The following is a 15551-nucleotide window of genomic DNA, read 5'->3' as shown; positions in this document are numbered from 1 at the left end:
TGTAGCAGAACTGCTTTATGCATATCTCCCATCTTCACTAGACTATGGGTTGAAATTTAATAAAATTTAGTAAAATTAATCATTTTTACTTCATCTACAAGGACATTTCTTTTTTTTTTTTAAGATATTATTTATTTGAGAGAGAGAGAGCATAAGAGGGAGAGGTCAGAGGGAGAAGCAGACTCCCTGCCGAGCAGGGAGTCCGATGTGGGACTAGATCCTGGGACTCCAGGATCATGATCTGAGCCGAAGGCAGTTGCTTAACCAACTGAGCACCCAGGAGCCCCTACACGGACATTTCTAAGTGAAGTTTTATTTTATTTTATTTTATTAAAATTGTATTTTATTTATAAATTCATTTGTTTTTACTGTATTTGCCAGTGAGGAATACAGTATCATTTGCAGAATAAATGAATGAATAAATTGCTGTTAAAGCTCCAGAAATTGCAGATTCTTCATGGAATTAGTGTGCTCAGGAGAAGCAGGTTATAGACCAAATCCTCTTATTAAGTCTTAAGTAGCTCCTTCTAATAAGTCAGTTGCGAACATTGGACTAGTGAAGGAGTCTTGGAGTGTTTTTACCCAAAAATGCACTGCAGATGCTTACTGATGCCAGGATTCTAGCTTTCATCTGTTCCTTTCAACCCCTTAAGCTCTTTAAACATCACAATTTTTTCTTCCATCTGAAGATATCGCAAGTTAATATTTAGGTCCCAAACTTAATTTCTTTCTTGTTTTATCAGCCAGTTGATTATTTTGAATAAATCTTAATTCACTGCCAACAAAACATGTATTCTCTCCTTGAAAGTACACTAGTATGAGTTTTTAAATATGGCCAGTATTTTTTAACTCTGCATATGTGATTGATTATGAGAGAAGTGTACATCAGGAAAATCGTGTGTAAAAAACATAGAGATAGAGAAATTTTAGTTTTATTTTTGGTAAGACATAAAGGACAAGAAAGCTTAAGAAGTGACAGAATTAGGAGAAGGGTAAACATTCTTGATAGAAGGGCAGGATGGTTTTGTACATATTATTTTGTCTTATGAAAAGAGGTGAGTTATATAGGAAAGGTATTAGTATCAATTTTATAGGAGAGAAAACCTAGCTAAAAAGACTTTTCCAACTGCCAGAGAGATTACATTTGTTATTTTCAGAGCTAGGAAAAGAACCCAAGGCTCCTAAAATTTGTCCAGGATGCATTATTATTAGAATTGCTTTTAATCCTTTCATGCCTCAATACTTAAGATAAATGAAATCATTATGAGGAGAAACACATTTTTAAAAAAAAACTGGCATTGAGCCTTCTACCATCCCCGATAAATGTAAAGCCCTAAGAACCAGATTACATTTCCCATAGAGGGAAAAAATATATATAGTTCCAGATCTTCTTATAAATGTAAATATTTAAAATTTGCCTTTGTAATGGAAGGCTATTTTACTGTATTATTCAAGACTGGTTTAAGAGTCACTACTGTATATTTTTCAACTTAAGAATGTACTTTGGATAGGAGATAAAGATTTTGATTAACTGCTTGGCAATTTAAAATGTGCTATGGCTACATCTTCCCTTTCTGGTGAGTAAACTAAAACCAATTTTTCTACATTCTATATAGAGTAGCACTTTAAATTTGAGAAACTACTCTATTTTCATAAATTAATAGAAAATTACTGGTGTGAGGAAACTATTCTTTTGCCAGTACATGAAAACTATGAAATTTAATAATGTATTTCTTAAATTTTTAATGCAAGAAAAATTCCAGAGTGTAAAGTAAGATTTCATTTACAATGTTGCTTCCTCTCAGTGCTTAAATTCTTTCTTTTCAGCTAATTGATAAATACCAGTTGAAAATAAAAGTACAAGACATGGGTGGTCAGTATTTCGGTTTGCAGACAACTTCAACTTGCATCATAAATATTGGAGATGCAAATGACAACTTGCCAACTTTTACCCGTACTTCTGTAAGTAAATGATAGTAGGAAAAGAAAAATGTACAACCCAGTGTTAATTGCTAAACATGCTTAACTCCATCCATGCCTGCCCCGTGATTTCAAATGCAGTATCCCCAATCCCATGACAGTAATTTGGATTTACGGCTTAAAAATCATGTATACGTAGTCCTTGGAAATTAGAACTGAGTCTATTTCCCACAGTGCTCTATTTGTGACAGTTACTAACTAACTAACGCTTTTTTGTTGTTTTTATTGTTTTAGTATGTGACGTCAGTGGAAGAAAATACAGTTGATGTGGAAATCTTACGTGTTACTGTGGAGGATAAGGACTTAATGAATACTGCTAATTGGAGAGCGAATTATACCATTTTAAAGGGCAATGAAAATGGGAATTTTAAAATAGTAACAGACCCCAAAACCAATGAAGGAGTTCTGTGTGTGGTTAAGGTAAGAATAAATTAGTAAATTTTTTTATTTGCAGCTTATAATGTCATAGATTAGCATTCTAGAGCTTAATGAAAAGAGAATTGTGGTAACTATAGGGATAAAATAGATACATAGGTAAATATAAATGCCATGTTCTTTGTATCTATAATGAGATGAGTATATTCAAATTGGGAGCACCTTTTATAAAGTCCCTATTTAAAATAATATTATGTGTGTGCATGTGTGTGTGTCTTAATAGTATTTACTTTGTAACCAACACCTCTTAACAATTAAAAACCTGGCACAGCTTTGATGTCTATGGGACAGTGCCAGACTTTCCTAGCCCATTCTTTCTGTAGCTGGTTCAGGGAGCCTCCACTTAATGATTTTCCCAAATGGTGAGTTATTCCTGGTGAAACTGATAGGGACAGAATTTGTAGATGGGTTCATTTATATCTAGCATACATTACAACCTTAGCTTCCTTCTCGGTTGAGAATGGGAATCCTCAAGCATTCAGAGATCCAAATACTTACAAAACATCCTTCTACTATTCTTCTTTTTTTTTTTTTTAAAGATTTTATTTATTTATTTGACAGAGAGAGATCACAAGTAGGCAGAGAGGCAGGCAGAGAGAGAGGAAGGGAAGCAAGCTCCCTGCTGAGCAGAGAGCCCGATGTGGGACTCCATCCCAGGATCCTGAGATCATGACCTGAGCCGAAGGCAGTGGCTTAACACACTGAGCCACCCAGGCGCCCCCCTTCTAGTATTATTCTTCAACATCTCAGAAGACCTCCCTGCTAATTCAGGAGCGAGTTAGCCCCTAAAGCCACCTGCTTTGGACACAGTCATAGTCTTATTTCTGCTGCATCATTAACTAGAAAATGATTCTATCTTGGGTCCATGCACTTTCTCTTTTGTACATATTCACAGGAAGCGTGAATCAAAAATGACAAATCCTTTTTCTTACAATGATGAAAATTAACCGCAGTTTGTGGTTTAATTTCTCTGTTTCAAAACAGCAAAAAAAAGGTCTTTTGGACCATATCTCTTTCCTCATCCAACCCCTGCCCGGATCCGTAGTATTCTAAGAAGCAATTTTATCTCTGTGAAGTCCAAGACCTGACAAAATCTCTGTCTTGGAGGAAATGACTTTACATATTCTCATTATAGCTACATATCAGGCAAGAAAAAATAAAAACCTTCCATTAAATTTGGTACTACCAGTTCTTTAAAAAGGTAACTGGCATGGAAGAGCTAAAAAAAGGAAAGTGTAATGTCCGTGAACTTTCTATTTTCTTCTCGGTCCTCTCTGAAAAATGTTTTATAAATTTGACCCACATTTTCTACCCCAAACAAGGTACCAATAATTTTCTTCATCTAAAGAATAGGGTAAACTGTCCCCAAATGAATGAAGTAGTAAATAACCATTGGTTAGGGTATCGAGTTCCTCAAGTAATCTCTCAAGTGTTAACATTGAAACACTTTAATTAAATGCTCCTTTTTTTTTTTTTTTTTTTTTAAGATTTGGTCTATTTGAAAGAGAAGAATCACAAGTAGGCAGAAAGAAAGAGGGGGAAGCAAGCCCCCTGCCTAGCAGAGAGCCCGATGCAGGACTCCATCCCAGAACCCTGGGATCATGACCTGAGCTGAACCCACTGAGCCACCCAGGTGCCCCTAATTAAATGCTTCTTGAATTCATTATCAGGACCTCTGATATTACTCACAGTTGAGGAACAGTTTTTGTTTTGTTTTTCGGGTTCCACCCAAATACTGAATCGGTTGGATTCCCCTCCTCCAAACACCACCTGGTTTCTGGGTATCTATTTAATAGTTTCCTGACTGTTCTCAACACTAGTTATGTATGCCAGTTAGCATGGCCAAATATTACCAGGAAGTCTTGATCTGATTTTCAGCACACTTGTGTTTTGCAGCCACTGAATTATGAAGAAAGAGAACAGGTGAATCTACAGATTGGGGTTGTTAATGAAGCTCCGTATTCTAAAGAGGCGAGTTCACAATCCATCATGAGCACGGCGACAGTTACTGTTAATGTAAAAAATCAGGACGAGGGCCCTGAGTGTAGCCCTTTGGTGCAAACCGTTCAAATTAAAGAAAATGTGCCAGTGGGAACAAAGAGCCGTGGATATAAAGCATATGACCCCGAAACAAGAAGTAGCAGTGGCATAAGGTATCCTGTTTTAATGAACTCCAAATTTACCATGTTTTTAAGATTCATAACTTGTTTTGATGCCAGAATTATAATGTTGCCTACAATATGATTTGCTACTTTAATTCATCTTTACTAACAGGTATAAGAAATTAACTGATCCAAAAGGATGGGTCACTGTTAATGAAAACGAAGGATCAATCACAGTTTTCAGAAACCTGGACAGAGAGGCGGAAAGTGTCCGAGGTGGCATATATAATATCACAATTCTTGCATCAGACAAAGGTAAGAACTACTTACCTTTCCCCCTACTTACATCCTCAGTTTTTAAACCAAAACATAGATTTGCAATTAGCTGCATATATACATACATATGTATATATATATTTATTTATTTGTGTTATATTAGTTACCATAAAATACATCACTAGTTTTTGATGCAGTGTTCCAGGATTCACTGTTATGCACCACACGCAGTGCTCCATGCAATCCATGCCCTCCTTAATACCCACCACTGGGCTCGGCCATCCCCGCACCTTTCTCCTCTCTAAAATCTCCAGTTTGTTTCTCAGAGTCCACAGTCTCTCAGTTCATCTCCCCCTCCGATTTCTCCCAAGTCACTTTTCCTTCCCTTCCCGTAATGTCCTCCATGTTATTTCTATGCTCCACAAGTAAGTGAAACCGTATGATAATGGACTTCCTCTGCTTGACTTATTTCACTCAGCATAATCTCCTCCAATCCCATCCATGTTGATGTAAAAGTTGGGTATTCCTCCTTTCTAGTGGCTGCATAATATTCCATTATATATATGGACCATATCTTTATCCATTCGTCTGTTGAAGGGCATCTCAGCTCCTTCCACAGTCTGGCTCTTGTGGACATAGCTGCATATATTCTCAAAATGTATTTCTCCCCAGAAGATATAGAACAGTTGAAAAGTTTGCTGTAATTTATTAACTCATGTTTGCTTTCTAATAACACCCTCAGTTTTATGTAATTGTAAAATAATTTAGTAATAGAAATACTGGAGAGGATAATTTTTTAAAAGTAAACAATTGAAATTGAGAAAGTTACTCTAGTAAAATTAGCTTCAGTTTATCTAGTCGTGTCTTTTAAAATGTTCACTTTGGCAGGAGAATTCGTTGCAACAGAGAACATGCTCGTTGCCTGATAGTGCATTCCTAGAAAACTGTTCTGTCTTTTTACAGGAAACTCTCAGTATACTTAGGGATTAAATTCTGACTAAGGAACGTTATTTAAAAATAATTATAATCATGATTAATGGTATATTATAAAATTAGAAAGACAAACACTGTGAATCCATAAAACCATATGAAAGATAAAATATTCTGTGAGTCCTACAAAATGGAGAGGAATATGACCACAGTGGTTATGTATGAGATCTATTTGGTGCATGACATACATTTGACTTCAGTGCCTCCATAAACTAAGTATGCTAACTACAGCAAACATATGTTATTACACTATAGCTTACAACATTAGAGTTTATAAGCAATTTTGGAAGATGTTTTAGGTATTTCGGTTCTATCTAAATGAATGAGAAATGGTTCCTATCCATTGATTGAATCAGTAAGGTTGTAGTTATTATTAATTTAACTTTGATTAATTAAAGACTTTCCTTTAAGGTCTCAGGTTCCTTTGTCCCTTAGTCAGGACATTCTTTTTGGTCAAAGCCAGGTGAAAAAGAAGAATAACATGAAAATCAAATCTGTTCTGTTTACATTTTTAATAGGGCTTGGCAAATGGTTTGTTGATAGATCAGATAAATTTATTGTCCAGAATTAAGAGATTTGGGATATAATTTTATTCTACATGCTCCTTTGTTGCAGAGGAGATAAAATAATTGAGAGGTCAAATATTTGTATGGCGCTTAGATGAGCTAATCATCCTTGCGGAATAGAATAAATGCATCATGGGGCCCCTTCCCATTCATTTCTGTTGAAGAGGGTAGGGACTGAATGTTACCATTTATTTTATGAACTCAGATCATACAAAGGGGTTTTTTGTTTGTTCGCTTCTTTGCTTTTTCTGTTTTTATCTTTTTCTAAAATCTGTGCTGACTACTTTCCTTTGGACCCTACCAGCTGTTTCCTGATGAAAGATGGTGTCTCGTGAGCACAGACGTTACGTCCATTCTCACTTTCCATCCTCCTGCTTCTCTATGGCACCTGCTTCCTCTTTCTGAAACCCTCTTGCAAGGCATCTGTGTATAAATATTTTCACACTTTCCTCTCTGGTCCATATGCTTTCTGGTACCACCTTCTGCTGTCCTGAATACAGCTGTTTCTTCAACTTTGGGTTCAATTTCTCTCTTCTTCTCAGTGTCTTCTCAGATCAAACTCTCTTGGTAGTGTCACTCAGGTGTGTGTCCTCTATATAGCTCAGTTTTAGATTTTTTTTTTTTAAAAGATGTTATTTATTTACTAGAGAGATGGAGAGAGAGCACAAGTAGGTAGAGCAGCCGGCAGAGGGAGAGGGAGAAGCAGGCTCTCCGCCAAGCAGAAAGCCCGATGTGGGGCTCAATCCCAGGACCCTGGGATAATGATCTGAGCTGAAGTCAGCGGCTTAACCCACTGAGCCACCTTGGTGCCCCTTAGGTTTTTATCTTTGTTGGATTATTCCAGCTTTGGGGAGGAGTGTGCTTTCAAAACTTTTGAAATATTGAACAGGAGGGTGCCATGTTTAAAACTCATGAAACCAAGGGTAGTTCACTTTCCATGACTTACTCATATAGAACCGTGTTAATATTAGAAGGTGAGCATTGCATGCCTACATTCCAATGAATTAGAACATTATTTATTTAGTCAACATGAAAAACAGAGCTGTGAAACACTGTGAATTAGATGTCTAAGATCTTCGGTTTAAATATTGTACACTGATACAAATCACAATGCCTCAAAAATGGAGTGTATTGTACAACTCTAAATGTTTAATGGAAGTGAGGTTCAGATATTTAGCACAGTAGTGGAGGAGCAAACATTGTAGAGGTCAATTTTTAAAGGCAATGCAGTCAATCAGGTTCAGCCAGGAAGCCATGTGCTTTCAACTCTGTGTGTGGATCCAATGTCAAGAAATGTTCAAGACATTCCTCAGTCCCAGTTTTCAGAGAGAGCTAGAACACAGCACATAAGAGATTTTTGAGAGGTGAAATTATTCTGCCCTCTGGAAAGTATAACAGGTAGATAAAATACAGATCTCCCCGCTTCCTTTGTCTCCCTTTCCGTTCTCTTTTTTTAAGTTGTCCAAAGTGAGAGATTGTTGCATTATTTCCTGTATCTTATTCCTTCTCTCCTGGTTCCCTTTTCTTCTTGCTGGTGCACATTCCTTACTAGTTCTTCCAAAGTGGTTGTCTAGGGGACAAACCCTACCCATTTTATTCTGAAAAATATTTCAATGTCATTCTCCTGCTTGATTTGATCATTTGACTTGATGTACAGTTTTGAGGTAGGTCCTTCTTTCCCTCAGCACTGTGAGGGGTCATACTCCATTATCTTCTGGCATCTCATGTTGCTGAGGCAAATTTTATCTACTGTCAATCTCATTATTGTCCATTTGTAGGTAATAAGTCTAGGCAACTTTTTTGGCTCACTGGGTTGCATTTTATAGTTTTAATACAGTGTTTATGGTGTGAGTTTATTTTTATTTATGTAGCACTGCCATCAGAATATATTTTTAAAAAATCCTTGCTTCTCTTTAATTCTGGGATATTTTCAGCAATTATCTCTCTAAATAGTGCTTCCCTGCCATTCTATTTATTCTCTTGTAGAATCCCTATTAAAGGAATGTTGTTGTTTTAGTTCTACTGGAATTTAAGCTATAATTTCATTGCTCTTGAAACAGTTACCCCCTTTTCTTTAAATGTCTTTGAAGATACTAAATATACATGTTTCAAAGATGTCTTGCATAGAGTGAATTAATCCTCAGTTGAGTGATTTTTTTGGTTTTCCTTTTAGCATCGCTCTTGCGCATTCTGGAATTTTGATTTGCAAGCTTATATTACATGGGAGGTGTCCAGTTTGCTTTCTCCTTTTGGTTTCTTCCTCTCCACTTTACCCCATAGCAGTCTTGTAGTTGCTGCCACTTTGTCCTTCTCTTTTCTTTTTTTTTAAGATTTTATTTATTTATTTGACAGACAGAGATCACAAGTAGGCAGAGAGGTAGGCAGAGAGAGAGAGGGGGAAGCAGGCTCCCTGCTGAGCAGAGAGCCCAATGCAGGGTTCGATCCCAGGACCCTGAGATCATGACCTGAGCTGAAGGCAGAGGCTTTAACCCACTGAGCCACCCAGGTGCCCCTGTCCTTTTCTGGGGCCCGCCTTTCAGGTCTCCTTGTCCTTGATGACACTGCAGGTATCACAGGGCCTGTCGCCTTGGTCCAGGTAATGAGCCCAGGGCTGCGCCTGGTTTTCAGCTTTTCCAGGTTGGCAGCTTCATGTAAGACACGGCCCCAAACAGCAGGTGGCATAGGTGGGTTTATCCTCTTGTCCATCACTGATGTCCCAAGGCCTCCTGATGAAGCAGAAAGAAGTGATCTAGAGGCAGATGTCCTGATTTGTGTTTAGCTTCAGACTAAACAACTGTGTTACTGATTTGGGGCCTGGACCCACATCTCCTTCATCTTTGAATCCCCTAGATTTTCCAGTACGGTGCCCTGTACAAAGTAGTTATTTAGTAAATTTTTATTAGACATAGAGATTGATGTTTTCCTTAGGCTGTAGCCATGGGGATTAGTTTGGTTTACAAGTGATTTTCTACTTCTGGAGTCTTTTTACCTTCAAACGTTTCTAGGTACTGTTTTGTTCTCATCTTCCAAATGCGTATCTTCTCCCTTTTGGTTCCCCTGCTCCAAAACGTTATGCACTTTCTATATGCATATGAAATTCCGGGCTCCTGAGGTTGGCTTTTGGGGACCCTTAGCTCTTCTCTGTGGTGTCAGTTCCAGCCAGTCTGCCTTCCCCCCTCATTCTGTCTAGAACATGGTTGTACACACTGTGCTTTCCCACCTTCTCAAATATCCCTGTGCTTGTAACTACACCAGAAGCACCCTCGGTCATATTTTCTTCTTTAAAAAAAAGTCAGTCAAGGGGCTCCTGGGTGGCTCAGTGGGTTAAAGCCTCTGCCTTCGGCTCAGGTCATGATCCCAGGGTTCTGGGATCGAGCCCCGCACCAGGCTCTCTGCTCAGCAGGGAACCTGCTTCCCCCTCTCTCTGCCTGCCTCTCTGTCTACTTGTGATTTCTGTCAAATAATTAAATAAAATCTTTAAAAAATAAAAACAAAACTATTTTTTTCGATGTACAAGTTCCCTAATAAAAACTCAGAACATTAAAAAATTCATATTTTTGTATCCAATTTTCTAGATGGGAGAACCTGTACTGGAACACTGGGAATTATACTTGAAGATGTGAACGATAATGGCCCCGTGATACCCAAACGGACAGTAGTAATCTGCAAACCCGTCCTGGCGTCTGCGGATATCGTTGCTGTTGATCCCGACGAGCCTGCGAACGGCCCGCCCTTTGACTTCAGTTTGGACAGCGATGCTGATTCAGACATAGAAAGAAAGTGGAGATTGAAAAAAATTAACGGTACGTGAATGCTGTTAATACCAGTTTAGTTCTTAGTCTGTACTTCTGACTTTAGCCATGAGAGGATCTATGGTGACAGGAATGACAAAAATGACAAGGCCCTCTCTCAGCTCTGAACTCCTCAGAGGGTTCCTGTCTCCTAACCGAACTACCCAGGGGCCCTGAAGTCTTGGTCGCCCAGCACTTCAGCTTTCACGACTGGAGATCTGCTATAACCTGAGGGGCTTTTCCTTTGAAGTGTCCTTGAATGTGAATTCCAACCTCATGCTTCCAAGGAATATTCCTCCATTTTCTTTTATGACAAATTAGAACACAAAGTTGTAACCCAACGGAAGGGGAACAGGAAGGGAAAAGGAAAACAAGGATGTGTAGAAACTGTGGTGACAAGTTAAGGCCCTGTGCCCCGAATCCTGCTCTGTGAACTGACAGCATTTTCAGTCTTTTTATTTTTTTTTATTATTTTTTTTTTAAAGATTTTATTTATTTATTTGACAGAGAGAGATCACAAGCAGGCAGAGAGGCAGGCAGAGAGAGAGAGGAGGAAGCAGGCTCCCTGCCGAGCAGAGAGCCCGATGCGGGGCTCGATCCCAGGACTCTGAGATCATGACCTGAGCCGAAGGCAGCGGCTTAACCCACTGAGCCACCCAGGCGCCACCATTTTCAGTCTTTTTAATAATATTCCTGTGTGTGTGTGTGTGTGTGTGTGTGTGTGTGTGTGTAAGGTTATCAACTGTTCTTTCTCGGGAAGAACTAACCTTACTTTTATATTTTCTCCATTCTACTGATTTGATGTCATAACATCATTTCCTTTTAGATCATGTGAAAGGAGGTAGTAATTTTTTTTAAAGATGTTTATTTATGTATTTATTTGACAGAGAGACAGCCATTGAGAGAGGGAACACAAGTAGGGGGAGTCGGAGAGGGAGAAGCAGGAAGCCCGATGCGGGGCTCAATCCCAGGACCCTGGGATAATGACCTGAGCTGAAGGCAGCCACTTAATGGGCTGAGCCACCCAGGCACCCCAGTATTTCTGTTTAATATTCCTGCTTTGTACAGTAAAACATTGGAAGGCTTATGTCGGTCAAAATTTTGTTGCTTTTAAGTTCTACTCATTTGTGAAATAACCCCAAAGTCTGGGAAACACCAAGTTAGGAACATATTCCAATGAGTCTTTGAAGTCAAATAGACTAGGTTAAATGCTGGCTCCACTGATTATTAGTGATATAAGTATGACCATGCTATTTATTCTCTTTGGGCCTTAATTTACTTATACGTAAAATGGGATTATTTGGGGGAGTAAACAAGATAATGAAAGCATCAGACCATGGCACGTTATACATTGTAAATTTTGGTTTTGTTAGTCTTCTTATTTTTAACACATAGACTCACCAAGTTAACCATGCTTTCTTCTAAAATGGACTTATCCACTGATTCCTTTACCCAAACACCCAAATTTATATTTAGAGCTTCAAACACCCTAATAATAAATGGGACAGTTAAATGGAGAAGGTTTCTTCTTAAGAATGGGCATGTGGCATCAACATTCAGAATAGGTATATATTTTGGATCTATACCCAAGACTGAATTGGATATTGACCTGGATATTCTCTACCCCCAAAAAATACATCAGAACTATAAAGTGTACAGTTGGTCCCAGGGTCCTAGAGGATTGTGAGACACTACAGCATCAAGACAACTCACACATACCAGAGTGTTCAAGGTCAGCCATGTTCAAAGCTGTCAGAATCAGTCTCTGACAGTGAGTCACAACTTTATATCTGTTTGGCACAATATATGAGAACAGAATAAAGGGAAACATCCAGAATTTCAGATTACTGTTCTCTGAAAAACCATGTATATAAGAAAATTGCACTGAATGGTGATATTAAAAATTTTTGAAGATATGAGTGCTTTAACACCTCTTGTGATAAGAAGGGTTTGTTTATGGACAGAAAAATATATTATTATAAAAGCCAAAGGATGTTTATGTAAGAGGCAGCAGAGAGAAACTTGGATATGCAGTATGTTTACCATTGCTGTAGATGAGAACTCATCAGTCCATTTACATTCTCAGTCCTGTAGCCTTTGTGCCTTCCCATCAGGAAGGCCTATTTGTTGGGAAATATGGCAAATATCCTAACGCTAGAAGAAATTAGTGACATTCTCTATCACTTGGTTTTATTTTCTTTCAGATACGGCTGCTCGTCTTTTCTTTCAGGAGGACCTTCCATTTGGAACATATCAAGTACCTGTCAGAGTCACAGACAGACATGGTGTGTCACTCATTACTCCACTAACTGTTAAGTTATGTGACTGTGTTACTGAAAATGACTGCACGCTTCGCACAGACCCGAGGATCGGCCACGGAGAAGTGAGACTCGGAAAGTGGGCCATCCTCGCCATATTGTTGGGCATAGCCTTGCTCTTTTGTAAGTCCCTTTACCAACTTGAATAACAGCCTTTGTGATAACTTTAAAGACACATGCTTAGAATCAGCACTGCTACCTGTAGCTGTTCATTTGTATATAGTTCTAGTTCTACTTAACACAACATACTGAATTTATTTATTGAAAGCACTGTTCTCATGTTATTGCATCACAGACATAAAATTCAGTGCAGAAACATGGCAGTGAGCATGTCTTTGTGGCATACCAGCTTAGAGCAGACTTTCTCTACAAGCCACCATATTTATATATTCTGGAAAGCTGACTTTGTGTGAGTCATCCTAAATTCATAACTCCATATTGTTTTATGATCAACTGAAGTAACTTCTCTCATCCTCCAGGTATCCTGTTTACCTTAGTCTGTGGGGGTACTGGGGCAGCTAAGCAGCCCAAAGTATTTCCTGATGATTTAGCCCAGCAGAACCTCATTGTGTCAAACACGGAAGCTCCAGGAGATGACAAAATAGTAAGTAGTTTGTTCTTTTTAAAATAAGTACAAAGGACAAATTGGCCTAACCAACTATAATTATCTTTTCTGAGAAAAGTTCTTTTGAAATCAGGTAACTGACAATATATAAAATTTCATCCGTCCTATGGACTAGATAAATGATGTTGATTCTCTTGATGATACGTGGCCTTTCAATGTGGGCATATAGTATTACTTAAGAGTTACAATTCTTTAGCATCTCATTATTATTTCTACTTAAAATGTTTCATGACTTCAACTTTAGGTCCAGTCTTTTTTATATATTGAAACTGCTGGTTGTGTCGTAAAAATATTTCATTTAATTATTCACAGATCATCAGCATAATTATTTTAATTTTTTTTCTGGCAACAGCAATAAAATGACTATGGGCTTTGATCAGTGTGGGAAGAACTTTAATGGAGTCTTTCTGGTTCTAATATGGGTTAGAAAGAAGCCCGAGGTCAAACATGAAATGACAATGCTAGCAAGTGACTACAGAGCTCCAACTTTGATTTCTAGCCTAGTACATACATGAGGGACTTATAAATTTTCTATGGAAAGCATAATGATGATAAGAACAGGAAAGATTTAGAAAACAAAAGTCGTTGACATCTAGGAAGGTATTGGAAAAAAATAAAACTTAAGATTTTCCCACAAAAACACAGCATAGAAAGTTAGTGCCCAGAGCTGCTTTGTTCTTATTTTCCCTGCTGATTAATTTTTCTTTATCGAGATTACAGGATTTATTATTGCAACTAAGATTTTTTTTTTTTTAAAGATTTTATTTATTTCTTTGACAGAGAGAAATCACAAGTAGATGGAGAGGCAGGCAGAGAGAGAGGAGGAAGCAGGCTCCCTGCCGAGCAGAGAGCCCGATGCGGGACTCGATCCCAAGACCCTGAGATCATGACCTGAGCCGAAGGCAGCGGCCCAACCCACCGAGCCACCCAGGCGCCCCTGCAACTAAGATTTTTATGGCAACTCCTTTTTCTGTATTTTTGTTTTAGTTGAGGGGAACGACATTAGACACCGTAAAAGTACTGATCGCCGTTTCTGTTTCTTGTTCTAGTCTAGTCTAGTCCCTCTCGGTGAAGGAGTGAGTTTAAACCAAGCAGGGTAAATTCACATGAGATGTTGATGCCAGAATCCTGATTTTGAGCTTTGAGATTTTGGAAGGATTTAAGAAATGAGCTTGTGCAGTATTCTAAGAAGTATTTATTTATTTATTTATTTATTTATTTATTTATTTATTTAACAGAGATCACAAGCAGGCAGAGAGGCAGAGAGCCCGATGCGGGGCTCTATCCCAGGACCCTGGGATCATGACCTGAGCCGAAGGCAGAGGCTTTAACCCACTGAGCCACCCAGGCACCCCAGTATTCTAAGAAGTTTTTAAGAAGGAATATACAGTTAGCTTTCTGATTTGTCTCAAGGTGTAGACCAGTGGACACCTGGAATTTGCAGATGCACTGGACACTGTACTCAGAATTTCCAAGACAGATTAGTTCTTGCCCTCAGGGAGCTTACCTTCTAACACAATAATGTAGAGCATTATCTGCATGTTTGCTTCTGTATGCAAATTGTTTGCCTTTCAGTGTTCCACCAATGGTTTCACAACGCATACTGCGGGCTGTTCGGCTCAGGGAATTTGTGGTACCATGGGATCAGGAGTGAAAAATGGAGGGCAGGAGACCATTGAAATGGTGAAAGGCGGACACCAGACCATGGATTCGTGCCGGGGAACTGGGCACCATCACACCCTGGATTCCTGCCGGGGAGGACCGGTGGAGGTGGACAACTGCCGATATACCTACTCCGAGTGGCATAATTACACTCAGCCTCGTCTTGGTGAAGTGAGTTTCCCCGGTGTCCTACAAATTTATTTTAATTTCCTTTCAGCTTTCTAAATTATTTCAATTTAGTGGCCTGACCCTTGTTTTCAGTTAATTATTAATCTATTAATTGTAAAGTTGTTTTTCCTAATTTTGATTTAGTAATGCTGAGTATTAAGTGGAAATTTACTTTTCCTCTCAGTTTGTTTCATTTTTCATTCTTACAGAAATACTGTTAGATCTAATACTTAGTTATTAGATATGAAATGTCCTATTTATTTGGTATAAGAACAACAGAAAAGAATTGTTATCCCAGTTTATGTGTTTATTTTTAAATATAGAGCTTATCTGTACAATATTTAAATTATTTTTTTCTATGATTTTGTGTTAATATTTCCCATGTGACAAATCGTTATCTTAGAAAACAGAAGCGTGGTACAAGGCAATTATAGCTTTATGGTCCCTAAGCCTATCTGGAAAGATCTGAGCCCACCTAAATTTGGGTTCAGTTTAATGGGTGCATCTCACTTATGAGATGATTTTGAAAGGGAAACTAATGATCACCTAACCTGAACCCTCGTATACGTGCTGCCACATATGTGAGTTTTTAGAGAAGGGAAGGGAAGGGAAGGGAAGGGAAGGGAAGGGAAGGGAAG

At 38.5% G+C, this 15551-nt stretch overlaps 1 protein-coding gene across 3 annotated transcripts in view; it reads left to right on the top strand.

Moving 5' to 3' along the window:
• DSC2 (desmocollin 2) overlaps positions 1 to 15551 on the top strand; it is a 40692-nt gene that overhangs the window by 17912 nt on the left and 7229 nt on the right. For all 3 annotated transcript variants that reach the window (XM_059409402.1, XM_059409401.1, XM_059409400.1), the window contains exons 8-15: positions 1828 to 1962; positions 2215 to 2400; positions 4312 to 4568; positions 4690 to 4832; positions 9925 to 10152; positions 12345 to 12581; positions 12938 to 13062; positions 14659 to 14916. In XM_059409402.1, coding sequence (XP_059265385.1) covers positions 1828 to 1962; positions 2215 to 2400; positions 4312 to 4568; positions 4690 to 4832; positions 9925 to 10152; positions 12345 to 12581; positions 12938 to 13062; positions 14659 to 14916 — 1569 coding nt within the window. The remainder of the gene's footprint in view (positions 1 to 1827; positions 1963 to 2214; positions 2401 to 4311; positions 4569 to 4689; positions 4833 to 9924; positions 10153 to 12344; positions 12582 to 12937; positions 13063 to 14658; positions 14917 to 15551) is intronic.

The sequence above is a fragment of the Mustela nigripes genome, chromosome 8, assembly GCF_022355385.1.
Source record: "Mustela nigripes isolate SB6536 chromosome 8, MUSNIG.SB6536, whole genome shotgun sequence".
NCBI classification, from domain to species: Eukaryota; Metazoa; Chordata; class Mammalia; order Carnivora; family Mustelidae; genus Mustela; species Mustela nigripes.
The sequence above is the reverse complement of the archived record's forward strand: the minus strand, read 5'-3'. Positions and strand labels throughout refer to the sequence as shown.